Source organism: Brachyhypopomus gauderio, chromosome 3, assembly GCF_052324685.1.
Source record: "Brachyhypopomus gauderio isolate BG-103 chromosome 3, BGAUD_0.2, whole genome shotgun sequence".
NCBI classification, from domain to species: Eukaryota; Metazoa; Chordata; class Actinopteri; order Gymnotiformes; family Hypopomidae; genus Brachyhypopomus; species Brachyhypopomus gauderio.
Genome location: NC_135213.1, coordinates 4,582,152 through 4,609,283, shown reverse-complemented (window position 1 = coordinate 4,609,283; position 27,132 = coordinate 4,582,152). Strand labels below are relative to the sequence as shown.

Here is a 27,132-nt window from a genome sequence, read left to right as displayed (position 1 = left end):
AAGTAATTAGTTATAGTTACTCACTACTTGTTCAAAAAAGTAACTGAGTTAGTAACTAAATTACTCTATAATAAAAGTAACTCGTTACCAGGGAAAGTAACTATTTGCGTTACAGTTAAAAAAAAGTTATATGCCGATAAATAAGGATTTTTTTTAAGCAGTTTTCACAGTCAGTCGAAATGAGTAGATCAGAAAGGTGTTTAACTTTTGATATTCATTGCACATCCACAGACCAGTGCAGGATAAAATCCTTTAAAATCCCAAATCTTTGTAAAAAAAAGCAAAAGTAAACAGTTACACTATAAAGTGCATTTACATCTATCAAATTAAATTTAATTCTCTCAACCTGAGACAACTGGTTTGTTCACAACAGAAGTAAACTTAACAATAAAACCTCTATCCTTAATAAAATAAATCAAATACACAGTCTGGTAGACATTCAGGAACTTCAAGTATTTTCTTAAATAATGTTTATATCGCCACCTTATATCGCCAAATTTTTCTTCGGCTTGCTCCTGACTCGCCATTTCTGCCTCTTCTCCGTTTGTGTCGCGTGTCTCTCCGTCTCACTGGCGTGCTTCGGCGCGCGTGTAAAAACACTGGCTCTGATTCGCTTACTGACTTGTTAAGTTTAACAGGTGTTACACGGAGAACTGTGACCTATCGAGATCTGTTACTCCTCACTAGCCTGGGCAGCGGTCCGCTCGGATATACTGTTAGTATATCAATATATAGTAACGCACCGCTTTTAATGACCAGTAACGTCAACGGCGTTGTAACGGCACGAAAAGTAATTAATTATATTATCCCGTTACTGACAAAATGACGCCGTTACCTAACACCGTTATTTTTAACGGCGTTATTCGCAACACTGCTGTTAACTAATGTTATCTTTGCATCTTAATTTAATGTTTATCAGACTTAAGCTACGTGACAACTGTGAGTAAACATGGATTCATGACTTACCAACCAATTCAAAAGTGCCATCGGTTGTGGATAGAAAAACTTTCTCCGCGGGATCGTGAAAATCTTCTTCTGTAAGCTTTATTCACGCTGGACATTCCGATTTGGCGCCACTAGTGTTTGGATATGGAACTGTATCCACCTATAATCTGATGATCATCGCTCTCGGGCAAAGGACAGATGAGTGACAGGACAGGGGCACTTCAGGGGGCCAATCAGATTTCAGCTGGGGCCAATGCCCCTGTGGCCCCACCCCTAGAACCGCCACTGCTTGGGTGTCACCTTGTCCTGTGATCAGCACATTGTATGCACTGATGTACAGACACGGCAAATCTTCCGGTGCTGGTGTGAGCTTACACTGACAGACCTCTGGTGCTGGGCTGACACCCATGGGAAGCCTCAGCCATTGATAACATCCTTGTGACAACAATTACTATTGTAACAGTAAAGGTCCCAGAGCACTGCACACTCTGTTTTTTTTTCAATAATTTCAATAGCTTTTAAATGGTCCATCATAAGACCACCAAACAAGTTTTATTACATTAAATGCATCCTAAACCTGTAACCTGCAACTCAGAGATGGGTACGTTGCACCACTTTGTGGTGGTTAGTTTTTGCCTAATCATTTCCATAGCTTTTAAACGGTCCATTATAAGTACACAAAATAAGTTGTATGACACAAAGTGCATCCCAAATGACATTCTACTCTTGAATGGGCATTTCTACTTTGCACAAATTTGTAGTGGTCAGTTTAAATGGTCCATCATAAGACCATAATACAAGGTTGTTGATTAGGGTGCACTTGATGTAATGAAACTTGCTCTTATGATGAACTGTATAAAAGCTATTGAAATATTTGACAAAAACTGACCACCACAAATCGGTGCAAGGTAGAAATACGCATATCTGAGTTGTAGGTTGTTGTTTAGGATGCAATTTGCCTAATAGACTTTGTTTTATGGTCATATGATGAGCCACTTAAAAGCTATTGAAATGTTTAAACAAAAACTGACCACCGCAAAGAGGTAAGAGGTAGAAATACCCATTCAAGAGTTGTAGGTTGTTGTTTAGGATACATTTAATATGTAACAACGTGTTTATGGTCTTATGAAGGATCGTTTAAAAGTTATTGACATTTTTGCAGAAAACAGAGCGTGCAGTGCTCTGGGTCCTTTACAACCACCACTTTCGTGTGACAGTAATACTTTAAAAATAACACGCCTAATTCAGAATATGTGAACGTGAAACCAACTTTACCGCAGTTTAAATGAAGAGAAAGACTTGTTTGGCTGTGTACTAAAACCCTGCGTATGTGTTTGTCTTCATATTTGCCGGTCTTCGTACATAGACGCTGCGTTTTTTGCTGGCTGGTTGGTATTTTACCATTGTCCCTTCGTTTAATCCTAGTTATATTATTAATTCCTTGTTTCAGTGTGTGCCGGTTTCTATCTTGTTCGTGGTGTTCGCCTGAGTTATGTTACGTCTGTACGTAGGCTATTGGTTACTATTCCGTGTCCGACTGCACTCCTGATGACCTGAACTCTGATTGGATTTGCCCCGAAACCCGCCAGTCTTCTCTACACTAGTGTCCGCCTCCTCCGAGACAATTATCATTTCGCTATCAGTTAGTCCATTTTCTTATTTTAAAACACTAAGCAGTACAAAATGTATATGCTTTCTAGCATATTTATACATTTATGATCGCAGTGATCGCATGCTTTACACCACGAAGATCTGTTCCACCCAGTTGCATGAAGGGATATTGCATCCGTGCTGTACACTCAGTAAAGTGATGAATAAATTATTTTAGTAAAATACTGAAAATTTTGTTCAGTTGTGCTTTTTTTTTTCAAAAGAAATGCTAGAGAAATTACACTATTGACAAATGTTTATGAGAACCAATGACACTACTGGGGGACTATAAGTCAACCAGTTATATTTTTTCTGTTGTAAGCTGTTTTGTAAAGTAGCCACGTTGTTTTGGTAGTTCGCCATAGGGTGGCAGTATAGCGCCTCGGGAGCGCACATGTACAGGGTGAGAGTGAGAACCAGAATTGAGAAACAAAGAGACTTTGATGAATCCACGTAATCTTTTTACACGAGTATTGCTCCAAATCAATATCAGCGTTGGTATCGATATTTGTATCGATCCGCCCACCTCTACCTACCATCACCATCGGACATTACAGACCACAGGTTTCCTTATTCTCAATATCAGCATCGGGCGTTTAGTGGAGTTGCGCCTATTGTCGTGTTGGTGTTTGGAAGTGTTGGACTACTGGTTGACCTGTAAGTACTTAACTTAGTAATACGTACCACTAACACCTTTTAACCACATCTTAACCACACTATTTTGTTCGTTCCGTTACCTCACGGTTGAATCTCGTGTCTTGATTAAGTTGGTGGAAAATTCAATGTGTTAAAGTGTTTTTATAATGGATGTTGTAGCGCTAACTAACCCAACCAGATAACGTAGCTACTTATTTGCTACTATACGAATTTGATTATTTTGTTTAGTAGCTCAGTGGTTCCTGTTACAAAGATAAAAGCTTATAGGCTAGTTATTTTGTACGGTTTTATTACAGTAGCTTTAATGTACAATTTAATTGATTTTATGCTGTTATAGTGGATGTATTGTAATGTTACATACATTTGATTTAGTTTGGTTATTCATGGAAGTATTTTTACGTTTAGGTGAAATCATATATATAGATATATACAGGTGTACTTTTCCTAAGCACAATAACAACATTTGGGAGAAGCTTTGACGCCACCTCAGGAACTCCTTTAGAAAATGTTTACTGTGTATTGTTTAAACATTGTTATTTATCAGTGACAGCCAATATGAGATCAAGTATAAATGTTACTAAAACGTTATGTTGGTGTTTATAAGCTATGCTTTAGTGCAGACAATTGGGACCGAGGGACAATATGCGGCACAGTATAAAATGCCCTTGTACAAAAAAGCTATTTTATATTTCACCAGAAGATGGCAGTAGATCTCGCAGATCTCAAACATTTTTTACAGCTTTTACAGATAAGAAATGGCACGGAGATATATGTTGAGGAACAGTTTGAATAAACTAGATGTGTTAGATCTACACCATGTGTGCATGTTTTAATTTTTATGTCATTTTAAATAAATGTGAAGTGTGGAAATTTAAAATTATTTCATTCTAATCTTTTTCAGTCCAACAGAAATATTGAAGAACTTGTCTTAACAGTGAGAGATTTGAGATCATCTGAAGAGGTGAGTTATATTTTAAACCTGTGACTGATACATTTCTCAGTATAATCCAGATAAATAAGCAACAGTTTAAAGCACACACAGCCTACAGGTAGCCTGTAGGCCCAATTGTACCTTTTGGATTTGGATACATAATGCAGCCTTTGTTGTTTTTGGGTCTTTGAACAGACTCCCAATCTCAATACACAGGCTGGGTTATGCATCCTTTAACACAGTATTAACACAGTATCTCCCAATCTCATTATACCCACATAGACAGAGTTATAGACCCTTCTGAACAGGACAGTAACTCTGCTATGGAGTATAATAGTGCCAAATCTCACACAACATACATACACAACATATTCCACAAATATACTATTTGCAAGCAAACATCACATGATTTTCAAATGAAAACCACGACTTACAACTATTGCATTTTGTATTTGTAAATTCATATGTGAGCAAATGGACAGCAACTTTCTAATACATCACACTACACGTACAAATACATACATACCAAAAATGTCCTTTGTGGGTCATGTGACTTTTTACACACTTTTAACAGGAGTGCTTTCTAAAGAGGCCAACATAATTTTTACCTTCAATCTACCTGGAAACATGACACATTGAGTAATCGTGTGCACAGGTGAATTTTCTGTGATATGTTGGTGCTGCCCATAGATTAATTCTCTGATGCACAATAATTTAAAAGATCAAATCACACTGCTGGAACTCATAAGGAGCTTCAACAGACCAAAGCAGCTCTGCAGCACCATGAGAGAGAAAGGAAGGAAAATAACAACTTTGAAAATAAAGTTGATGAACCATACAAAATAAAAGTCCCTATAGACTGGCATATAGAGTGGCACTGAACCTAACAGAGAGAGACACGTACCACAACATAGACAAATGTTTTCATTTTAGTGAAGTAATGAAGCCTAGCACTGTCTCCTGATGGTCTTTAGCATGAATGTCTTTAGCATTACGCAGAGCCCAAATGGTTCTTTGTCATGATTGTTTCGTCTTCACCTTACAATGAATTTGCACTGTCTTTTTCCTTTAGGAATCAATGCTGTCCACTTTCCTCAACACGTAAACTTTACCTACATAAACACATTTATCTGTGAGTAGTATGTCAGACTGCTGAAATCAGTAAACATGGAAAAGGAAAAAAGCTACAACTGCTTAGAGTGTGGAAAGAGTTTTACTCAACAGAGTAATCTTCAACTGCACCAGTGCATTCACACAGGAGAGAAGCCATATCACTGCTCAGAGTGTGGGAAGAGTTTTACTACACAGAGTAATCTCAAAAAACACCAGCGCATTCACACAGGAGAGAAGCCATATCACTGCTCAGAATGTGGGAAGAGTTTTACTCAACAGGCTCATCTTCAACTGCACCAGCGCGTTCACACAGGGGAGAAGCCACATCACTGCTCAGAGTGTGGGAAGAGTTTTACTACACAGAGTAATCTTCAACTGCACCAGCGCATTCACACAGGAGAGAAGCCATATCACTGCTCAGAGTGTGGGAAGAGTTTTACTAGACAGAGTAGTCTCAACGATCACCAGCGCATTCACACAGGAGAGAAGCCATATCACTGCTCAGAGTGTGGGAAGAGTTTTACTACACAGAGTCATCTCAAAAAACACCAGCGCATACACACAGGAGAGAAGCCATATCACTGCTCACAGTGTGGGAAGAGTTTTACTACACAGAGAAGTCTTCAACTGCACCAGCGCATTCACACAGGAGAGAAGCCATATCACTGCTCAGAGTGTGGGAAGAGTTTTACTACACAGAGAAGTCTTCAACTGCACCAGCACATTCACACAGGAGTGAAGCCATATCACTGCTCAGAGTGTGGGAAGAGTTTTACTACACAGAGTCATCTTCAACGGCACCAGCACATTCACACAGGAGAGAAGCTATATCATTGCTCAAAGTGTGGGAAGAGTTTTACTAGACAGAGTAGTCTCAACGATCACCAGCGCATTCACACAGGAGAGAAGCCATATCACTGCTCAGAGTGTGGGAAGAGTTTTACTCGACAGAGTAATCTTCAACTGCACCAGCGCATTCACACAGGAGAGAAGCCATATCACTGCTCACAGTGTGGGAAGAGTTTTACTCAACAGAGTAATCTTCAACTGCACCAGCGCATTCACACAGGAGAGAAGCCATATCACTGCTCAGAGTGTGGGAAGAGTTTTACTACACAGAGAAGTCTTCAACTGCACCAGCACATTCACACAGGAGTGAAGCCATATCACTGCTCAGAGTGTGGGAAGAGTTTTACTACACAGAGTCATCTTCAACGGCACCAGCACATTCACACAGGAATGAAGCCATAACACTGCTCAGTGTGGTAAGTCAGAAACTTCTAGCTACAGTTCTAGCTTACTGTACATTTTCTGCTTTGCACTAATACTGCACTGTATTAGTACAGAATGAAGCATGTTGTACAGACTATATGTGATCTGCAGTAAACAGTAGTGGGAGACTCTGAGCACAGACGTTTGAACGTTTCCTCATCAGTCATGAATGATTTTAGTTTATTTATGTTTTCACTCTTCATTGCCAGCAGGCTAACTGGAGTATTCACATGCATCAGTGTCCCTGCTTGGTTAAGAATGATGTCAGTTTGTTAGTGTAAATATGGGTCGGCACATAAGAGATAGTAGTTGGTAATTGTAGGGTGACCAAACGTCCGTATTTCCCGGGACATGTCCGTATTTCACGTCCTGTCCCGGGCGTCCCGGGATATTTTTTAAAACTGTGGAAATGTCCTGGTTTTTAAATTACGTTAATCGGGGCATTAATTCTACAGGCACTAGGACCCTGAGCACGGCGCTGTATGACACGGAGTCCCTGAGCCTCATCATTTGAGCCTCATCATACTCAACTGGCGGAGAACCAACAACTTACGTTCGCCACACCCCCCCCCCGCGCGCTCGACAACTTACGGTAGCCGCCGGGGCTGCATTGTACAGACACAGACACTCGTCGGCTGGCCTTTGATTTGGAGCAGTGAACTGTAGGCTCGTATTGAACAGCCATATTAACGTACTGCTGCTCTGTCCTTGTAGCAGGTCTCTTGGTAGTTGGGGCTGTGGTAACCTACTTGGGTACTGGTGCCTGTGCTGAGACTTCCTCTCTGTGTGCTCTAGGTGGAAAATGAACTACCTCGGGAGCAGAGAATGCACCAAATTCAAAATCAACCGTGGATCACTATAAAAAACTGTTTTTTTACAGGTTTTTCCCAATGAATTTGACAGGTTTTTCCTGTATTTTAAAATGGCAGGGAATGTGTATTACAGTTACCAGAACAAACTGTATTTAAAAATGTCATGTGATTTAACAAGAAAAATCTGTATAAATTAAATACATTATAAATCTGTTTTTTAACAATTTGTTTGATAATTTTAACTAAACAAACTGTAAAAAGAAAGTAATCTTGATTAATCTTTTTGAGACAAAGTAATAGAATCTTCTGGAATTTTACAAAAAATATATTTTGTTATGGTGATATATCACTGTCAAATACATTAAAAAGCTGTTAATAAAATGCATAATTGCAAGGAAATATTACACAGGGTTCCCACGGGTTCTTGAAATCCTTGAAAGTTTGTGAATCTGAAAAAATAAGTTCAAAGGCCCTGGAAAGTTTTTGAAAACAGGCATAAAAGACAGCCGTCCTTGAAGGTCCTTGAATATTTTAGGGAGTTTGACCGCAATCAAGGAATAATAGGGCACAGTTGGTAAGGAAGTCAATATTTAGAAAAGATTGCTATGAAAAAGATTGTCATATTTTTCAACAAAAGGATGAGAAATTTAAAACATGATCTGATATGATAGTTGTTATAAAGATTTTAAGAAAGTCTGCAAAGTGATAACTTTAGCATTGATTAAATTAATCAAGAATGTCATTTTATATTCAGTTGACTGTTTCGATCCCCGTGTTAAAAGTGAATGACTGTAACTTAAATTATCACTGATGGTATGAGACAAAAGATATAATAGAGATTCTTTCAAGAAACATCCTAATACAAATTATAAAACCACAATGGCTTGTCATGGCCCATATCTTCTAAAGTAAAAGAGACTCATTTCAAAATAATAAACAAGATATATCCTGTAGCCATGTGTGTTAGAAATTCTGAAACCCTTAAATGGTGAGCACAATAAAAAGTCAGAAGCAGTTGGGTAAGATAATAAAGTACAATGATTTATTTTAACAAAGCATGGATTAAACCCCTGAGATCTCCATTACAAACACGCCAGGTGTCTGTCACAGAGAGAGCTCAGAGACCCCTCTCCAAGAGATCCCTGTTACAAACGCACAAGGCGTCTGCAAAAGAGAGCTAATTCCCCATTCCGAACTCTCATCTTTTATACGTTTAATCATCAACACACACGGTGCCCACGAGGTGATCAACCAAATGTGATTGGACAATACAGGAAATAATTAACGTTGATTTGACAGATGCATATGACGCATGTCCCCTCCACGCTCAGCATCCTCGTGATGTCACGACAGACTGAGTGTCGCCGTAGTCCCTTCCAAGCCGAGATTTGGCGTCTCCAGCGAGGTCAGTTTAGGAACACCAGAGGAACATCAGATTAGGCCTCAGCTGAGGCCAGAGAACACACGCACACACACATCTGAGGCCTACTGAAGTCACGAGAATGGCTTCAGTGCCCTGATCAACACACGTATATGTAAAAGATCTCTAACACCTATCCCTAATGTGTTTAATGTATACTAAGAAAGCCTGACATAAATGGAAATCACCAAATTTCCACCACACATGTTTCTTGAAAGAAGATTTAAACTTGATGTGGATTCATTTGCCTTTTGAATATCAGAAGATGAATCCCAGGAGCATTTGTTTTTTCATGTAAATATTCACAAAGTTTTTGCACAGACACTAGAAACTGGATTAATCTCAAATGTAACATTCTTTCTTTTCATACCATTTTACTTTATGCAGAAAACTTAAGTTCAGGTTTCTGATGTCATAAATGTAGTCGTACTTTTAGCAAAATACCACATTCACTAAGTGGAGTGGTTAAAATCATTATTTTCTCTTTATGAATAAATTAAATTCATATTACTCTTCATTAAGTAGATTAAAAAACTTGTGTAGCCGCTTTACGTGAATGTCACCTTCTCACAGGTGCATTGGTAAATTGCCAGTCATTTCGAGTGTGAGTGAAGTTTTCGTTGAATCAGCGCTTAATGTCATGCACAGAAAATTTCAGGATGCATGTCTTGAAATGACATTCAGTCTTTTGAATTTGCATTGTATTAACATGGTTTTGTGATAACATATTCAGGGATAACAGTAGGTAAATGCTGCCAGGTGCAGTCCTTGAATTTGAGGAAGTTGGTTCTGGAAAGTCAATTAAAGGTCCTTGAATTTGATGTTAACCAAGGTGTGGGAACCCTGCCTCCCTCTGACGATGCAACCCCAAGACCAGCGAAACCTCCTTCTCCTCCTCCTCCGAAGCGCCCGGTCAGCCCAGTGGCGTCGCACGTGATGTGCAGGATGCGACAGATGGATCAAGCTGAGAACTAATGGTCTGTGACAGCGAGTCGTCCCTGCCCCCGCCTCCAGAGTTTCCGGCAACAACCAACAATCAGGTTATGTGCCCAATGGTGGGGGTGGCGGGGCAGGATGAGCCTATGCTGGTTATGAGAACATTGACTTTAACGGACTCAAGGGTAATTTTAAAGCAATCCAGACACCCCAAGGATGTGGGGGGGGGGTTGCAGGTTTGCGGATGAACTGGAGTTGTTTTGCCGTGAGTTCAGACCGACATCACATGAGTTGCAACGTCTTCTGTGCCTGAAGCTGGGAATAGATGTGGCAAAGATCTGGATGGACTGGCCAGCTGAAAACAGACGGCTGACCAACACAAAGTGGACACATAGCTGAAGAGGTTGAGTAACCAGAGGACACAGAAGCAAGAAAAAGAAAGGCATCAAACATACCTAGCCATGGTTCAAATGATGACGGCGATGGAAAAGGTAACGGAAAAAAAGACTGGAAGTGGCAGAAGAAGGATAAACGCGAGAAGCATTTTTGGCAAAGTCAAGGTGGGGACTGATGGTCGGAGGGGTCGACTGGTGACGATCCGGAAGGGTCAGGTAAGAATTCTAACACTGGACTCTCTGTGGCAGATGCCTAGTGCGTTTGTAACAGGGGTCTCTGGAACGAATTCATACTTGCTTAATTTATCCATATTTGCTCAATATTTTCATACTTGCTTAATAAATTTTTTACTCTATTATCTTACCCAACTGCTTCTGACTTTTATTGTGCTCACCATTTAAGGGTTACAGAATTTCAACCACAGTTTCTAGTACTCATGAACCAATTTTCTTTTGTTTTCACAGAGCTGGAGCAGGCTTGCACCCTGCATACATGCGAATAGCAATAGTCCACTGTTTGTAGAAAATAGAACTATTGTCCAAAAGGAAATTGCATTATGGCAGATGAAATTGCAGAGTTGCAAGACAAGTGGCAAGGAACATTTAAAAAAATAAAATATGGTTCCAACATTCTCTGTAGTGGAGGAATGATAAATGGGCTATACAAAGTGATGTAATTGTTTGCAAGATAAGTTCATTGTAACCTGGGTTCACAGATGGAGCATTTCCCAGCAATCTTAGTCATCTTGAAGTATTAAGCAATTTTATTCCTGTGTAGCAAAATGTATCTAAATGTAGGTTTACAGATAAATGTGCAGTGACTGTCCCCAGTGAACCGATAATTTTTTATAATGCATGAACAAATGACTTTGCTAGTCACTGAATGCCAGATTTTGGTCAAATACATTTGTTTTCATAAATCTACATGATGTAGGAAAGACAACAATTGTATTCATATTAAATATCTCCCAGTATTTCCAGTGTCAGTCTAATAAAGGAAATGTAAGAGACCAAACATGTAAAATCTGTAAACTTGATTTTCTGATGATACATTGCTTTAAAGCCAATTACTGCCTTGCACACTCTTGGCATTCTCTCAATGAGCTTCCACTAATTAACCCTAATGAAACACACCTGAAAACCACTTCAGGTGACTACCTCTTGAAGCTCGTTGAAAGAATTTCAAGAGTGTGCAAAGCAGTAATCAGAGTAAATTACTGCTCTATTACTATTTTGAAGAAAGTAGTGTAATGTATTGTGTTTTCACAACGCATCTGTTGTGCCTGTGCGGGTTTCCGTATGGCACGTAGGCAGCGTGCATGAGGGGAAGTGGAAATAAAGCAGTGCCATGTGTTAGTCAGCTCATGTATCGTGTTCATTATTTTACATGCTGTCAGAAGTCTGTCAAGAACAGAACCCTAAGTAGCGATGTCTACCCCGCAGTTTGAGCACCCCAAAATAGACTGGGATTCGGCTGACTTATATCAGGAGTTCGAGAGGTTTAGGAGCCACGTTACGTTTGTGTTCGAAGGTCCCCTTTCGGAGCTCGCGGCTAAGCAGCGCGCAGGCTGGCTAGACACATGGATCGGTGAGCAGGGCAGAGAAATATTCAAAACGCTCGAATGGAGTGCTGATGAGAAGGAAGACCCATTCAAAGTGCTCGACAAGTTTGCTAACTATATTAGGCCACGGAAAAGCGTGTGCAAGAAAGATTGCTAGACAAAGGCGAAGACCTAACATTAGCCAAAGCTGTGGAAATTCCCCAACAGTTTGAGATGTCGCAAAAATAGATGAAAATAGTGAGGGAGGAGGACACGCAAATATGTACAGTATCCACAAAAATGCAAATGCCTCGTAAGCAAATGCTCGTTCAGAAACGGCAAAAACCCACACACCAAGCAAAGAATACAGCACCAGCTAATCAGCAAAAGCACTGCCAAAGCTGTGGTAAACATCCTCAACACAAATGGAGTCAAGGAAAGTGTCCTGCTAAAGGTACTGTCTGCTCTTATTGTCAAAAGCCAAACCATTGGGCAGTAGTTTGTCGTAAACGTTCAGTAAGCTCTCTGAGTGTAGAAGATATTTTAGACATAAATGTGACACAAACAGAAGAGGCAGAGCCAACAGCTCATGCAGACAAATGGGTAGTCTGTGTCAAAATTTCATCTCAAGATGTAAAATTTAGAATAGACACTGGAGCTAAGTGTAATACGCTGACAGTAAAACAATATCAGCTTCTCACGCACACGAGTGAAATGAAGCACTCGTCCAAAGTGCTGTGCTCTTACTCAAATCATAAGCTAAAGCCAATAGGTGCCGTGGATCTTGTAGTGCGATTCAAGAACCATGAAACGACAGCAGAGTTTGAAGTCATGAACATTGACCAAGAAAACGTGTTAAGTGGCAGCACAGCAGAAGCTTTAGGTCTAATCATTCCTGTTGACTCACTTGGAACGAGCAAAGTCGATACAGTTAGTGCTAGTGGACATACAACTGTGCAGAATCAGTCAAAGGGACTGGATGATTTTCCAGAACTGGCACGCACCACATTTTCCCTAACAAATGTATACAGACCACCAGGGCCTTACTCAGATTTCTTAAAAGATTTCACAGATTTTACAGCAAATTTAGCAGTTAGTAGTGACAAAATAATAATGGTAGGAGACTTTAACATACATTTTGATAATGCGGAGGATCCACTGACAAGGGCTTTTACTTCTATATTGAACTCTGTTGGCATTAAACAAAACGTTGTAGGACCCACACACTATCAAAATCATACCCTAGATTTAATCTTAATGTTGGGTATTGACGTAGATAATATAAATATACTCCCGCAAACCGTAGCTATCTCTGATCACTATTTAGTCAAATTTGAGATTCATCTTAACATAAATACCCGCCCGTCTCCTCGGCAGTGTATAAAGCGCTCGATAAATTCATTAACAGCAACACAGTTTATTGAAGCCCTCCCTGATTTAACTGCTCTAGCCCACTCGCCATCCGATCCAGGAGAGTTAGACAGTCTAACCAACTGCATAGAGAATACCTGCAGGTCAGATCTAGATATAGTAGCTCCACTCAAATATAAAAAGACTAGATCTAAAAAACTCGCTCCGTGGTACACTGACCAAACTTGAAACTTAAAACAAATAGCACGTAAATTAGAGCATAAATGGCGATCTACTAAGTTGGAAGTATTCTACTGTGCCTGTAAGGATAGCATTATTGACTACAAACGGGCACTCGCTAAAGCACGCTCAGCATACCTAGCCTCACTGATAGAGAAAAATAAAAACAATCCTAGATTTCTTTTTAATACTATTTCCAAACTTACAAAAAATCAAGCAGGCGCAGAACCTCAGATTCCAGTAAACCTCACAAGTAATGTATTTATAGATTTCTTTGATAATAAAATAGAGAATATTAGACAAAATATAAAACCTTTTATTAGCAATACAACTGGTATGTCATCTGGTTTGATTGATATCGATTTAAATCACATACTGGGAGAAAAACTTGATGCTTTTCATCCACTCCCACAATCAGAATTAGAGAAAAAAATGTCTTCCTTAAATTGTGCTACCTGCACACTAGACTCGGTTCCCTCAAAGTTATTAAAAGAGGTATTACCAGCGGTAACTGAACCTCTTCTAACTATAGTTAACTCATCCATTACAAAAGGTCACATGCCAAAATCATTAAAATTAGCAGTTATTAAATCTCTGATCAAGAAACCAAATCTTGATCCTACTGTGCTATCTAATTATAGACCCATTTCAAACACATCATTTATATCTAAGATCATAGAAAAAGCTGTTGCCCAGCAATTATGCCTATATCTGCATAGGCATCACATATTTGAAAAGTTCCAATCTGGTTTTAGGCCCCATCACAGTACTGAAACAGCATTAGTTAAAGTAACAAATGACCTCCTCCTTGCTTCAGATCAAGGCTATGTATCGCTGTTAGTGCTTCTTGATCTTATGCTGCATTCAATTGGAAGTCGGGCAGTAGATTTCTCCGAGGTGAAACTCGTTTACGCGACTTGCTCGCGTTTATGTGGTTTGTGTGTGTGAAATGAAAGAAAAATGGAGGCTGTCGAACGTTTGTTCGTCGTTTGGCTAATCATCAGTATTTACAAATTGCATACACGTCAATTCATCATGTAATGTACACGATACTTAACAGTAGCTGCCACTATTCATAAATGTTTATAGGTATGTGAACAAAATTTAAAATAATGCTATTCTGTCAGCAAAACATTAGCTGTTGATTTTAGTTTTTGAACACAAATGCAGCAAAAATATGTGTTGATAATAGAGGTTTAAAATAATGTTACTATTGGAATTAGCGTACGAATTGTACATCATTATTTAGCATCTTACTGTTAATGTACTGTTCAGCCATTTTGGAAATAGCGTTTACGTCACAACTCGGGCAGTTTGTGCTGCATCGAAAATCTCCATGTGTCCGACTTCAGCTTCCGACATCAGAGGGTGTTCATGTCGTGCCCTCTGGTGGGAAACTCGGTTTTCCCATAAAACCGACACCACTTGAATGCAGCATAATGCTGACTTATTACAGGGTCAGATTAAGGTATCTTAGTAGACAGCATTTTAAGGTATCTAAGAATTGAGACAGCCTACTTCTCAGGAACGCGCATTCCATGACGTAAGATGCTGTCTATGTAGAGAGCTCACTAGGTTTTGAGACAGACCCTTAGAATACATCGGTCAACTGTTAGTCGTATTAACACAATTGGGTAAGAATAATAAAACATATATTTGATTGGTGTTCTCCTTATCAGGAGAGGAGGAACAGCAGACTGGATCTAGGGGTTGTGGAAAAGTACAGGGGGAGTGAGATGTAGACAGAGAGAGACAGACAGACAGACAGAGAGACAGGGAGAGAGAGAGAGAGATAGAGAGAGAGAGTTTCTAACTGAGGAGCAGACACACAGATAAAGGAGTGAACTGAATGTCAGAGTGTTCTGTCTGAGGGTCACAGACAGTAAATCACAAATTCCCTTACAGTCAGCAACAGTTTTTTTGTGCTCAAAAAGTCCAGGAAAAGGCTACAATAGCCAGCTATGAGGTTGCCCAACTCATTGCAAGACATGGCAAGCCTTTTTCAGATGGAGACCTCATTAAACAATGCCTCGTTAAAGTCGCAGAAACAATGTGCCCTGAAAAAGTGCAGGACTTCCACAGCGTCAGCATGTCCAAAAATACAGTTGTGCGATGCATTGAAGACTTGTCAGCCAACGTTTAACTGCAACTGTCTGATAAAGCTTGTGCTTTTGATTTATACTCCATCACATGCGATGAAAGCACTGATCCCACTGACACCACACAGCTGCTAATTTTTTTGCTGGGAGTGGATGAAAACTTTGGAGTTACAGAGGAGCTGCTCGATCTTAAGAGTCTAAAAGGCACAACAACAGGTGTGGATATTTTTGAAGCTGTGTCAGACTCAACTGACTAAATGGGACTTAAATGGGACAAGCTGTGTGGTGTTACAACAGACGGGGCTCCAGCTATGGCAGGTGCACACAAATGAATGTCCTCTATGATGTGCTCTAAGGCGAAAGAGACTGGAGGTGAGGCTTTTAAAATGCACTGCATTGTTCACCAAGAAGCCCTTTATGCCAACACATATATATATATATATATGACACTTGTCATGGTGACTATAGATATATAATGTTCTGTGATAATTACATTCTGCACAGTTACCTCAGAATATGTCAACAGAAAATAACAATCACAGAACAATATATATCTAGTCACCATGACAAGTGTTAGTATTTCAAAGTGCATGTTAAACCTGATGTGATTCGCTAAAATCTGTGCTCCTTATTTAAAAGGACTTCTGAGTTTAAGGATTTAGCTTTCTGCTAATTCAAAATGTTAAAAACGTTTGACTTTCTTCCTCTCTCTTTCATTTAAAGTGCAGGCACAGTAAGAAATACACAAACATCTCCATCTTCAAGTAGAATCCATGCTGGGCTTTATTTTGGTCTGGAGGTCTGGCTGGCAGCTCTCAGGTGATCGGGAGGTTCTTCACAAACTCGCTTAGGCTCTTGTGGATAAGAGCGCTGGACCCATGTGGGCATGAAGGGCTTGGCACAGGTGGACAGTGGCCCCTCTCACGCTTCCACCCCTCCCGTGGACCGTACCACTGTTGCTGGAGGTCCCCAGGAGCTACCAGAGCAGAGGGAGCACCTTCTGCTCAACCAGTTGTGGCTTGCAGGGGTAGAGTTCCCTAACCAGCTCTATAAAAAGAACATTTAAAAGGAACAAAGATAAATAAATCAACCCTGGACAGCACTGGGTTATTACAGAAGCATTTTCTTAACCTAGAAAGATTTCATTCAATTAAAGTGACAGTATTTGGTAACTATGGTAACTCTCTGCAATTATTATAAATATTATTAATTAATATAGGAATTATAGTATTTCTGGTAAATCTTTTATCTTTTTTATCTCTGGCATCTCTTAACATATCAGTGGAATGACTTTCTGAAAGAATTGAATGTATTTGAAATTCAAGCCGGTTCATTTTGAACCATGCTCTGTCCTTTAACTACTGGGTCTGGGACTACACTGTGCATACCCTACTGTAAATACAATGTGTGGTGCCACGCACTGCCCTGTACTTGAGTATTTGTTTACAATATATGTCTACCATCACAGTTTAGATGGTTTTTTTATTGCAGTCTGTTTCACCTAAAAGTTTTGTGAATAAGTTTGTTTAGTGAGTTAACATGGGGCATAGTGGATGGGATAAAAAATCCTCATCATGTATCCAAACATGAATCTCCACCTTGGATTTCAGAGTGAGGACAGTGTTCCTGATGGTTGCCAGGTCTTTGGCAGGGATGTACTTTTCCACCATCTTATCAAAGTCGTGGTGGGAGGACAGGAACAGCAGCATACGCCGGCCCAAGCGCCTGAGACGAAGAACAGACCCCAAAACAGGAGAGAACCGTGAGTGAGAGACCCGTAACTCACAGCACACCGACTATTTGTCTTACCAGCACACAATTTTACAAGGACGTCTGTGTCTAGAAAACACGATAGTCCTTCTATTACTCTACAATTTAGCAGCATTTGCTGACCAGAGTATCAGACTAGGAGACTAAAAGAATCAGCAAAACATTACTATCTGGGAAACTGAATAAGCTTTGTAGAATTCTCGTTCTGATCCCAGTACTAACTTGGTTTCTTGTGAAGAGTCCTGTGCCAACTTGGAGACTGCAGGAATAATTCGCGTTGTGACGTCTTTCGCCCCAGACAATAAGCGGCCAGCACCAATCTTCTCTACCAAAGTAGCCAAGTGCCGAGCAGTACACTTTCTTACTGCAGCATTCAGATGACTTTTGAGGAAAACAGAAGGAAAAAGAAGGTAATAACTATTAATCCATCCAATCAATGTATACAGTACAACTTTTAGCTTCTATAAAGAAACTTGATACCCTTATGTATGATCTAAGTGCACAATCGAATGATCATATTCTATTTGATGGCTTAGTTTGCACCAGTTAGTGTACATCTGTATTTTTTTAACAGAAAATGTTTGTATGTCCTCTGTGAGCTAGCTAACTAGCCCTGTGAAGGGCAGTTTGGATCAGCAGAGCGGAGATGGAACGCAATAAAAATAATATACAAGAGGATAAATAACTAAAAATATTGATATAGGCCAGGGCAATATTTTGAAAGAACAATCGAGAGGTAAAAACAGCAGCAAAAAACAGCAGCCAAAATCAGTGCTGTGTTAGCTTCTTGTGACTGTTGTTGCTATCTGAAAGCCACAGTTTAAAGCTCACTGCAGGCTAACTGACCAGAGTCCTCCAGCGAGAAGAGCGTTCATGCTCCGAATGGGGGTGCAGTTCTGCACCATGCTGTCCAGAGCTGTGTCCACGTCCTGCCTGATGAAGCCATTGGACTCCGCTGCTTTGTGGAGGAGGACCTTAGCTGTAGCCTCCACTTCCTGGTCCATCCCTTTCTGCAGGCTGGAGTACAACTCCCTCAAGGACACCACCGCCATGCGGGACACGCCAGAGCGCAGGTTCCGCACCTGCAGGAAAGACGACGTTCCAGCTCGTTTCAGCCACATCCAACACTGCCACCGCCATCTTAATAAGTATAATCCTCCACTGCAATGTGTTATGTAGACGGAAATACCTTAATCACTAATTACAGTTAGATATACGATCTGAATTTCAATGAGTAAAAATGGGGGGTTGATTTATTTCTAGGCTTGAGCTCTTCTCTTTTATACTCCACATAAAGGCGGCAGCCTAGCATATATTGGGTCTACAATGACGTCTTCTGTTGTGGATATGAACTCGTATTATGGTTGTTTAATTGCATAGCATCAACACATACAAAGGAATTAAGGGATTAATGAGACAGATGTGTTGATTATTACACTTTAAACACAGTATCTGAGGAAGGCCAGGAACAGTGGGTTCTGCTGTAGATGCAGACAACTCTGTGTTTAATCTCATTAGTGTTATACATGTGCTTAAGTCTCTTGACAATTTCATGTGTGTTCTCTTACGTCCATAGGCATGTTTGTATTCTGTCTATCCATTGATTTGTTTGCACTAGACATACATGGACATCAGTGGGTTGTGCCTCTTCGGTAATGGTAGACCTTGATGTGATCGTTCTCGTCCAGGCCGAGCTGGACCAGCCCATTGGTGGGTGGGGCAGCTGGGTAACGTGTGAAGAGAGGCCTGGGCAGAGGTTCAGGAGAGTACAAGGGTGCAAGAGTGTGTGTGAAAATATGATGCATTCTGTTCCCGTACTGGTTTGTGTGTGATACGTACATGTGTATAAGCTGAGGGGGAGAGAGAGATTGTGAAAGGATACACATTTGGGTCTTTGCGTCGTGATTCCAGCCACCTTCTGTTGTCGTCGATCAGTCTCTGCAGCCTCTGGCTATCTAGCTCAGAGGAGAGACTACACACACACACACACACACACACACACACACACACACACACACACACACACACACACATATAATGGAAAAGCACTGTATGAGTTCATCAATTTTCCTTTCAAAATCAACAGCAGCACTGACCCTGTGAGTGAGAGTGAGAGATTGTGAGTGAGCCTGCACAGGTGTGTGTAGTCACCTTGCTGGAGTGTATCCACTATATGCTCTGGTAGCCCTCATGGGATAGCGGGCACTGGTATCCATGGAAACTCCTAAAATCAGAGCAGTCTTAGTACAGGTAGTGCGGTTTAGATTTCTGAAGCCAATTTGACACAGCAGGTCTCTACACTGCACCACACTTACACTGGAAAAGATCGGCATTATACTAGCACAGAAAATCAATGGAGGTCATCAACTATGCGAAAAAGGCTATAAATCCAGCAGTGACTGGTTTGTGCTTGAGGGAGAGGCAGAAGTTTCTATTTGTATTCAAAGGTTTTACGAGTGATGAAGAAATGAAGCATTAGTGAAAATCACTGCAGCCCACTGAGGTGACCACTGCTCATCACTGCTAATGTTTGGGGTGTGTCTGTCTCTACGTACCAGGGAAGAGTTTGCTCCAGTGGGAGTTCAGATGAATGTCAGACCCGTGTGTTTTTGGGACAGAACAGTGTAAGAAAGTGTTCTGATTGGCCAATGAAGAGGAGGCGGGGCTTGGTGTCCATGCCCAGGACGGGGCAGGAGGGAAGGAGGAGGACGGAGGTGGCTGAGGGAGGGGCTGGACGCTCCTCCCAGTGAGAGATCCCAGTGCACCCAGCACTGTGTTCAGCTGGCCAGAGATCTGCTGCAGGGACTCTGCTAACTGCTGCACTTTCACTGGCACTGCATGTGCTGAAACAGAGAGGAAGACCAGGGTTTGGGTGTATTACTGCTAGAGAGATAAAAACATCAGATAACTATGAACCAACAAGACCAGAGTGGACTCTAGAGCTGTTTACAGTTGTGGGCATATTTTTAGTTTTCACAGTTTGCTTCCTCAGCTTTTTTTAAGAACCTTTTGTCAAATGTTTATGTGATATAATGAAGTACAATTATTAACAGTCCATAATTGTTCATTGCTGCTAAACTGCTCCCGAATCGTTGGGAGAAGTTGTTCTGGAAATTTTGATTCCCTTATTCATGGCTGTGCTTTGCTTAGGCAACATTGGGAGCGACCCCACACTTTGATGGTGTGAGGTAGTGATGGGACATCTGAAGCGAGGCTTCGAGACGTGTACCGAGTAAAAAGGGGGCGTGTCCGATGAAGCCCCACTTCAGAGCTTGTGTCATATTGAGCAAAATCACGATCAGCAACAAATGAGGCCTCGGATAACATCGGCCACGTCATTGCTTCATTTTGCGTATCGTTTTTCTAAATAAAAGCACGATGAACCCTGTTGCTTCGTGGGTTGTAGTAGGTGGTTAAATTTAAAATCTGGAACGTTCCAAATTCTTTTTGTTTGATCAGGATGTACATCAGATTCACACATCAAAAACAGACTAAAAACCATTGGAAGAGGCAAACCTTATTTGTAATGTTAAAAACATTTTACATTTGGCAGACACCCTTATCCAGAGCGACTTACATTTTATCTCATTTTTATATAAGTGAGCAATTGTGGGTTAAGGGCCTTGCTCAGGGGCACCTCAGTCATGGCCTCAGGTCTGGGGATCGAACCCACGACCCTCCGGTTACACGACCAGTTCCCTAATCACTTCTCTTCCCTAACCACCAGGCCACACCAGATCTAGAACCCCCAAGAAGCAATTATTTTAAACACATTCTGTTTTTTTTAATCAGTTTCTAACTCAAAATATTCAGTCTGCCTCAAGAATCACTCAATTCCCAATATAGTAAAGTACATATCTTCATTGTCAAATACGTTCATGACATACAAGAAAACCTAACACAACCACTAATGGTCAAGGATTAGATTGGCTACAAATCATTTTAATAATTAAAACATGACAATTAAGTATGATTTAATTGATTCTCCTGTTACTAAACATGAGTTTGATTGAAACTTTGTGACAATATTGCATTTACAAATTTTTGAAAGTATGATCCAACTGAATGACGAGGCTGTTACAGTTTCACCAGCAGATGTCACTAGTGAGTGATTAATGAAGCCTCGAGTAATGAACCTTTTTGCAAAGCAAAGGGTTGGAAAGCTTCATTGCTTCAAGAGGCTTCATTTGCCCATCACTAGTGTGAGGAGGCTCATAGCTGCCTCCTCTGTAGGAGACGCTCCTGTAGGAGACGCTCCTGTAGGAGACGCTCCCTGAAGCCTCCTTCATGCAACTGAAGCACTCTCCCCAAAGTCCTTAGTGACTGGATAAATGGTTGATTGGGGTGCATCGTACAAGGCCACACTGTCCTTGCCTGTGAAACCCTTTTGATGCAATGATGACTGAACGTGTTTCCTTGGAGGTGACCATGGTTAACAGGAGAAAACGTAAAAGCACCACTACCCTTTTAAAGCAACCAGTCTTCTCTTCTAATCAGCATGACAGATTGATGTCAGCTGTCTTATCCTCATTAACTTTTTTTCTCCTAACGAGATCATCACTGAAATTATCTTATGCCATTTTGTAGGGCTGAAATGGAGAAGCTGGAATGCAGTAATTTTTGTGAGAAAGTCATTTTCATGACAGGCAATGACTTTGCAATTCATCTGATCACTCTTCACAATCTAGAATCAATACAAATTGCCACCATAAAAAAAACCGTGGTAGTAAACTTTGTGAAAACCAAAATTAGTGCCTTCTCAAAATGTCTGCCCATGTGTGTGTGTGTTGTGCATGCACATGGAGTGTGTCTCTCACTCGTCTCCTCTTGGCCATACTCGTCTCTGCTCGTCTCTGAGTCTCTGACATCAAATGAGACTCTCCGATCTCCCACCAGCCGCTCGCCTTCATCACATGACAGCTGAGAAGAACATTGTAAAGCCCAGGTAGGTATTAATGTGGGTTTGTACGTAAGTGTGTGGGTGCAGGCATACGTGTGTGTGTGTGTGTGTTACCTCCTCTGCCAGTGATGTCTCCAGCTGGCTGAGTCTCTCCTCCTTCTTTCTCAGGAGAGTCTCCCTCAGCTTCTCCAGCTCACTCACCTCCTACAGCACAGCGGAGCAGAACATCTAATAGGAACTACACTCATGCTTCCTACTGTCTCCTATCTGACCTGGCTACATGGCTGTAGGCACTGCAAGACCTAACGTGCTTAGACCCACCATGGCACTAAAACCGTCTAAAGTAGTTAACAATCTCTTAATATTCTCAGATAAAAGACACGTTTCTTAGTGCTTCGTAGACTATTGATCACAACATTCTACTGGATAGGACGGAGACACTCATTGGCATAAGAGGTCAATCACTCTCCTGGTTCAAATCCTACCTGACAGATTGTTACCAATTTGTACTTGAAAATAATGAATGCTCATAAGGATCTGTATTGGGTCCCATGTTATTCTCATTATATAGGCTAGCAAGCATTTGTAGGCATGGTATTAGCTTCCATTGCTATGCAGATGATACCCAGTTATATATATCTTCTAATTTGGATGATGTCAATACTACTACCCAAACTGAGAACTGCATCCAAGAAATAAAGAACTGGATGGCGTCTAATTTTCTTCTTCTAAATTCTGATAAGACTGAGGTGTTACTTCTTGGATCCAAGACTGCAAGTAGCAATTGGTCGAATCTTCTTATTACACTAGATGGCTTTTCAGTAACACCTGAATCTCCTGCTAAAAGTTTAGGTGTCTCTAGTGATTTGGATCTTTCATTTTTCACACACATATGCAATGTCACTAATGCTGCCTTTGCACCTTCATGTAATATTGCCAAGCTGAGACATGTACGTTCGGTATCAGATGCAGAGAAACTGGTCCACAATCTCATCAAGATTGGACTACTGTAACTGTCTTTTAACTGGATGCTCTAAACAGTCCCTAAAGAAAGTCCAACTTGCTGCATTCCAACTTGAATCAAAGAGCCAGAGTCCTAACTAGGCCTTGAGAAGTGCATCACATTAGTCCTACTCTCTCAGCGTTGCACTGGCTCCTGGTTAAATATCAAACTGATTTTAAAATTCTTCTGTTGGCCTATAAAGCATTAAATAGTCCTCCACAATATCCGAGTGAACTCACTGCATACCATAATCCATCTCACCTGCTGCTCTCTCAAAGCGCAGGATTGCGCTCAGCTCCGAAAACTACAAGATTACAGCCGAAGGCAGAGTAATGTCTCAGTACCCTCATGCCTGTGGTCACCTCCAGGCCCCTCCCTTTAGTTATGCTGCTAGGGATAAGCCTGCTGGAGCCACAGGCTAAATCACTGGCACGTGTACTATATATATGGAAGTTTAATTTAATTTTACATATTAACCTGCATTCTGTATCTTGACTACATGTTTCTACAAAGACAATTCCATAAAGCAGCTAGAAGATGCTCTGGGTTGCCAGTGGATGTGCTGATGCCGTGGATGCATGTGCCAATACGGCCAGCATCCTACCTGAGGCCCAGCATCCATATTGGAGAGACTGTGACTGCTCAGATAGACACAGGACTATAAATATGAACTTAAAGTTGCTGGGCCAATGGAGCATGGCTTCCCTTTGGGGTCTTGGTCGTCCCAAGGTTTCTTCCTAATCCGCCTAGGGAGTTTGTCTCTGCCACACTCGCCCCCGTCTTGCTCATTAGGGATCTGGACCCATGCGCTCGTGAAGCTGCTTTGTGACACCATGTTTTATAAATAAAAACGTTTTATAAATAAAACATGGTGCTTTATAAATAAGCTTTATAAATAAAACTGACTAGACTTGACGGACCTGGCAGAGAGGCTGAGCAGAACCTCCTGCAGCGGACCTCTGCGGGCTGGGGTGGGCCGTCCTTAGTGCCGCCTGTCTCGCTCTCAGACAGCTGGTCTCTTTCTCTAAGAACTGTCTTGCTCTCTGCAGGACACCTTCACCTGAGATATACTCCCGCAAGCTAGAGAGAGAGAGGAGATTACAAACGAGTATATAAACATATGATAAATACATACAATCGGACAGCCTCCATCCCCACCCACCCACACCCACATACTCGTCTATGCTGCTGTGGTTGTTGTGGGAGGTGGGCACAGGGGAGAGAGGAGGTTCCATTTCCTCCACTCTGAGGGAGCCCTCCTTCTCTCTGCTCTTCTCCTTGCTCTCCTCCTGTTTCTTCCTCTCCAAGTTATCGTCTCCATGCTCTCTCTGCTCCACCTCGCTGACAGACACAAACCACACCAACACACATCTGTACATGTACACACTCTGTGTACCGTGCATTTGTGTCACCAGAGACCAGTACTGACTCGGTCAAAGCTAATGTGTGTGTGTGTGTGTGTGCCCGCACATGCGTATGCGTGTGTATGTGTGTGTGTGTGTGTGTGTATTACCTGAGCCTTCTGTGGAGTTCATCACATCTATCCTGTAGAAGCACTGTATTGCTCAGTAGCTTCTCTCTCTCCTCTATCATCCTTCTGCTCTCCTCCCTCTCCCTCCTCCTTCCCTCTCTCTCTTTTTCCAGCTCCTCCCTTTCTCTCCTCCTCTCATCTCTTAGTCTGTCCAGCTCCGCACGCAGACTGTCCCGTTCTCTCAGGACACGTGAGAGAGCCTGGGACACACACACACACACACACACACAACCTAGTATAACAGTTCACAATGACACACACACACACACACACACACACACACACACACACCGACCCCTGGGACGCACACACAACCAAGCATAATAGTTCACAATGACACACACACACACACACACCTAAGGGACACACAACCTAGCATAACAGTTCACAATGACACACACACACACACACCTGGTCATACACTCTCAGATACACACACACACACACCTGGCCACACACTCTCAGATACACACGCACACACACACACACACTCACACGCACCTCTATCCCCTTCTCAACATCATCATCTTCCTCACTCAGCTGTTGTCTCCTCTTCTTCAAATCTGCAGCCTACAGACCAACAGTACGAACACACACAGATCATTTTATCAGGCAGCTGAGTGACTGGACTGAAGATACACACACATGCATGCACGCACACGCACACACACTCCAAACCTGACCTATTCATTTTTTTCCTTCAAAACAGGTCATTGACTCAGTGAACTTCTCAGCACAAAGAACTGACTGATGAATGATTAGTAACTTATAAGTACAGCTATAAGGGCACCTAATACAATGGAGCTCAGTGTACCAGTTGCACATACACACTCAAAGTAGCTAAAGTACCTGAGTTTGGAGTAGCACACACACACCTACACACACTCAGATAAAGCAGGTAAAGTATCTGAGCATGGAGTAGCACACACACGCCCACTCACACTCCAATAAAGCAGGTAAAGTACCTGAGTTTGGAGTAGCACACCCACATACACACACACACACACACACACACTCAAATAACGCAGGTAAAGTACCTGAGTTTGGAGTAGCACACCCACATACACACACACACACACACCCACACACTCAAATAACGCAGGTAAAGTACCTGAGTTTGGAGTAGCACACCCACATACACACACACACACACACACACACACTCAAATAACGCAGGTAAAGTACCTGAGTTTGGAGTAGCACACCCACACACACACACACACACACACACACCCACACACGCAGGTAAAGTACCTGAGTTTGGAGTAGCAGTTCCTGAGTTTTGAGCTCTTTGGATTTCATGTCCAGTTGCTCCATCATCTTCTGCACTTCTAACTCCTAAACACACACACAAGAAAAACAAACAAATACAAACAACTCTCACCGTCTTTATACACATAAATACCCGACTGGGTACGGCAGAAGAGGCATTTTTGCGCGTGCGTATCGTGTGGGTGTGGGATCTTACTTTCTGCTTGTGTATTTTGTGGGTGTCTTGGAGCTGAGAGTTGAGCTGTAATCTGAGCTGCTCCAGCTGGGATGTGTGTGAAGCCTGCATCCTCTCTCTCTCCTCCAGATGAGCCCTCAACAAGCGCTCCCTCTCCACGCTCTCCTGCACACACACCGTGTGATGAACACACATTGGCTCGGCCTCTTAGGTGATCACTGAGCTGTGAGTAAATGAATTCTCCCTGCCTTTAATTTATTTATTTAGTCTTTAATTTATTGCCATCACCTTAACTGAAACCAAAGGGTGTTTTATAGAACCCACATATGGTTCGTCTTTTCTGTATGAAGTGTGCATGACCCTCAGAGAGCCAGGGGCCTAGTGCATAATACAAATGAATGAGGTAATGGAAATGACATATATAGATGGATAGACAGATGGATGGATAAACAAGAGGATGTGTGGATGTATAAATAGACTAACAGACGAATGGATAAATGGATGGATGGATGGATGGCTGGATGGACGGAAAGGAAGAAGACAAAAAGAAACACTGAAAGAAAGAAACACTCTGGCACATGACCTCAAATAAAACCCTAACCTCAAATAAACTTTGATGTCCCCTCACTTATACCACTGCTATAGTGTTTGTAGAGAAAGACAGACAGAGAGAGAGAGGGAGGGAGGGAGAGACATATAGGAAGAGAGGCAGTGTGAGTGTTAATGAGTACCTGCAAGGGTGGGTCAGGGCTGTGGTCTCTTAACGGAGCGAGATCTTGGCGTTCTGGTTCGGATCTCTCCTCCACAGGAGCACTGCCACTGACTTCACTGTCCTGCTCATACACAGACAAACACACCAACACATGCAAACACATATGCATGAAGATGCATGTACAGACATTCACAAGATCATTGTGTGTGTGTGTGTGTGTGTGTGTGTGTGTGTGTGTGTGTGTGTGTGTGTGTGTGTGTGTGTGTGTGTGTGTGTGTGTGTGTTTGTGAAAGGTAGAGCAAGGTGCTACAGTAACACCAAGATCACGTGAGCACACACAGTGATGTTAGTGGCGCTGTATAAATGTGTGTGAAAAGCTGGGAACATAATGTGTGAGTGAGGGAGAGT

General features: G+C 41.7%; 3 protein-coding genes across 3 annotated transcripts in view; 1 reads left to right on the top strand and 2 right to left on the bottom strand.

Moving 5' to 3' along the window:
* The window catches only part of LOC143510048 (transmembrane channel-like protein 2-B), a 69,251-nt gene extending 67,909 nt beyond the window's left edge, over window positions 1-1,342 (bottom strand). The window contains exon 1 of the mRNA XM_076999037.1: window positions 967-1,342. The gene's annotated coding sequence lies outside the window, so the exon portion shown is untranslated. The remainder of the gene's footprint in view (window positions 1-966) is intronic.
* A 1,668-nt stretch (window positions 1,343-3,010) lies between these two features.
* On the top strand, window positions 3,011-7,784 carry LOC143510040 (uncharacterized). The gene is made up of 4 exons (XM_076999024.1): window positions 3,011-3,252; window positions 4,154-4,213; window positions 5,256-6,561; window positions 7,024-7,784. The coding sequence occupies exon 3, from the start codon at window positions 5,351-5,353 to the stop codon at window positions 6,545-6,547; it is 1,197 nt and encodes a 398-aa protein (XP_076855139.1). The 5' UTR covers window positions 3,011-3,252; window positions 4,154-4,213; window positions 5,256-5,350; the 3' UTR covers window positions 6,548-6,561; window positions 7,024-7,784.
* Window positions 7,785-15,830: 8,046 nt separating this feature from the next.
* On the bottom strand, window positions 15,831-26,162 carry LOC143510038 (centrosomal protein of 164 kDa-like). Its single transcript, XM_076999019.1, has 16 exons — window positions 26,034-26,162; window positions 25,820-25,903; window positions 25,067-25,135; window positions 24,548-24,765; window positions 24,211-24,375; window positions 23,955-24,114; window positions 22,146-22,235; window positions 21,949-22,051; window positions 19,687-19,974; window positions 19,283-19,355; window positions 19,014-19,103; window positions 18,756-18,877; window positions 17,978-18,213; window positions 17,354-17,512; window positions 16,960-17,086; window positions 15,831-16,408 (listed from the first exon to the last, which is right to left on the bottom strand). The coding sequence occupies exons 1-12, from the start codon at window positions 26,121-26,123 to the stop codon at window positions 18,763-18,765; spliced, it is 1,545 nt and encodes a 514-aa protein (XP_076855134.1). The 5' UTR covers window positions 26,124-26,162; the 3' UTR covers window positions 15,831-16,408; window positions 16,960-17,086; window positions 17,354-17,512; window positions 17,978-18,213; window positions 18,756-18,762.
* Window positions 26,163-27,132: the final 970 nt, after the last annotated feature.

Excerpts from the sequence above, each read along its gene's own strand:
- LOC143510038 (XM_076999019.1), bottom strand. The coding sequence starts at position 26,123 with ATGCAGGCTTCACACACATCCCAGCTGGAGCAGCTCAGATTACAGCTC. Across the intron at positions 25,136-25,819 it reads AACTGCTACTCCAAACTCAG|GCTGCAGATTTGAAGAAGAG; the intron begins GTACTTTACCTG and ends GTTGGTCTGTAG. Across the intron at positions 24,766-25,066 it reads ATGTTGAGAAGGGGATAGAG|GCTCTCTCACGTGTCCTGAG; the intron begins GTGCGTGTGAGT and ends TGTGTGTCCCAG.
- LOC143510040 (XM_076999024.1), top strand. The coding sequence starts at position 5,351 with ATGGAAAAGGAAAAAAGCTACAACTGCTTAGAGTGTGGAAAGAGTTTT.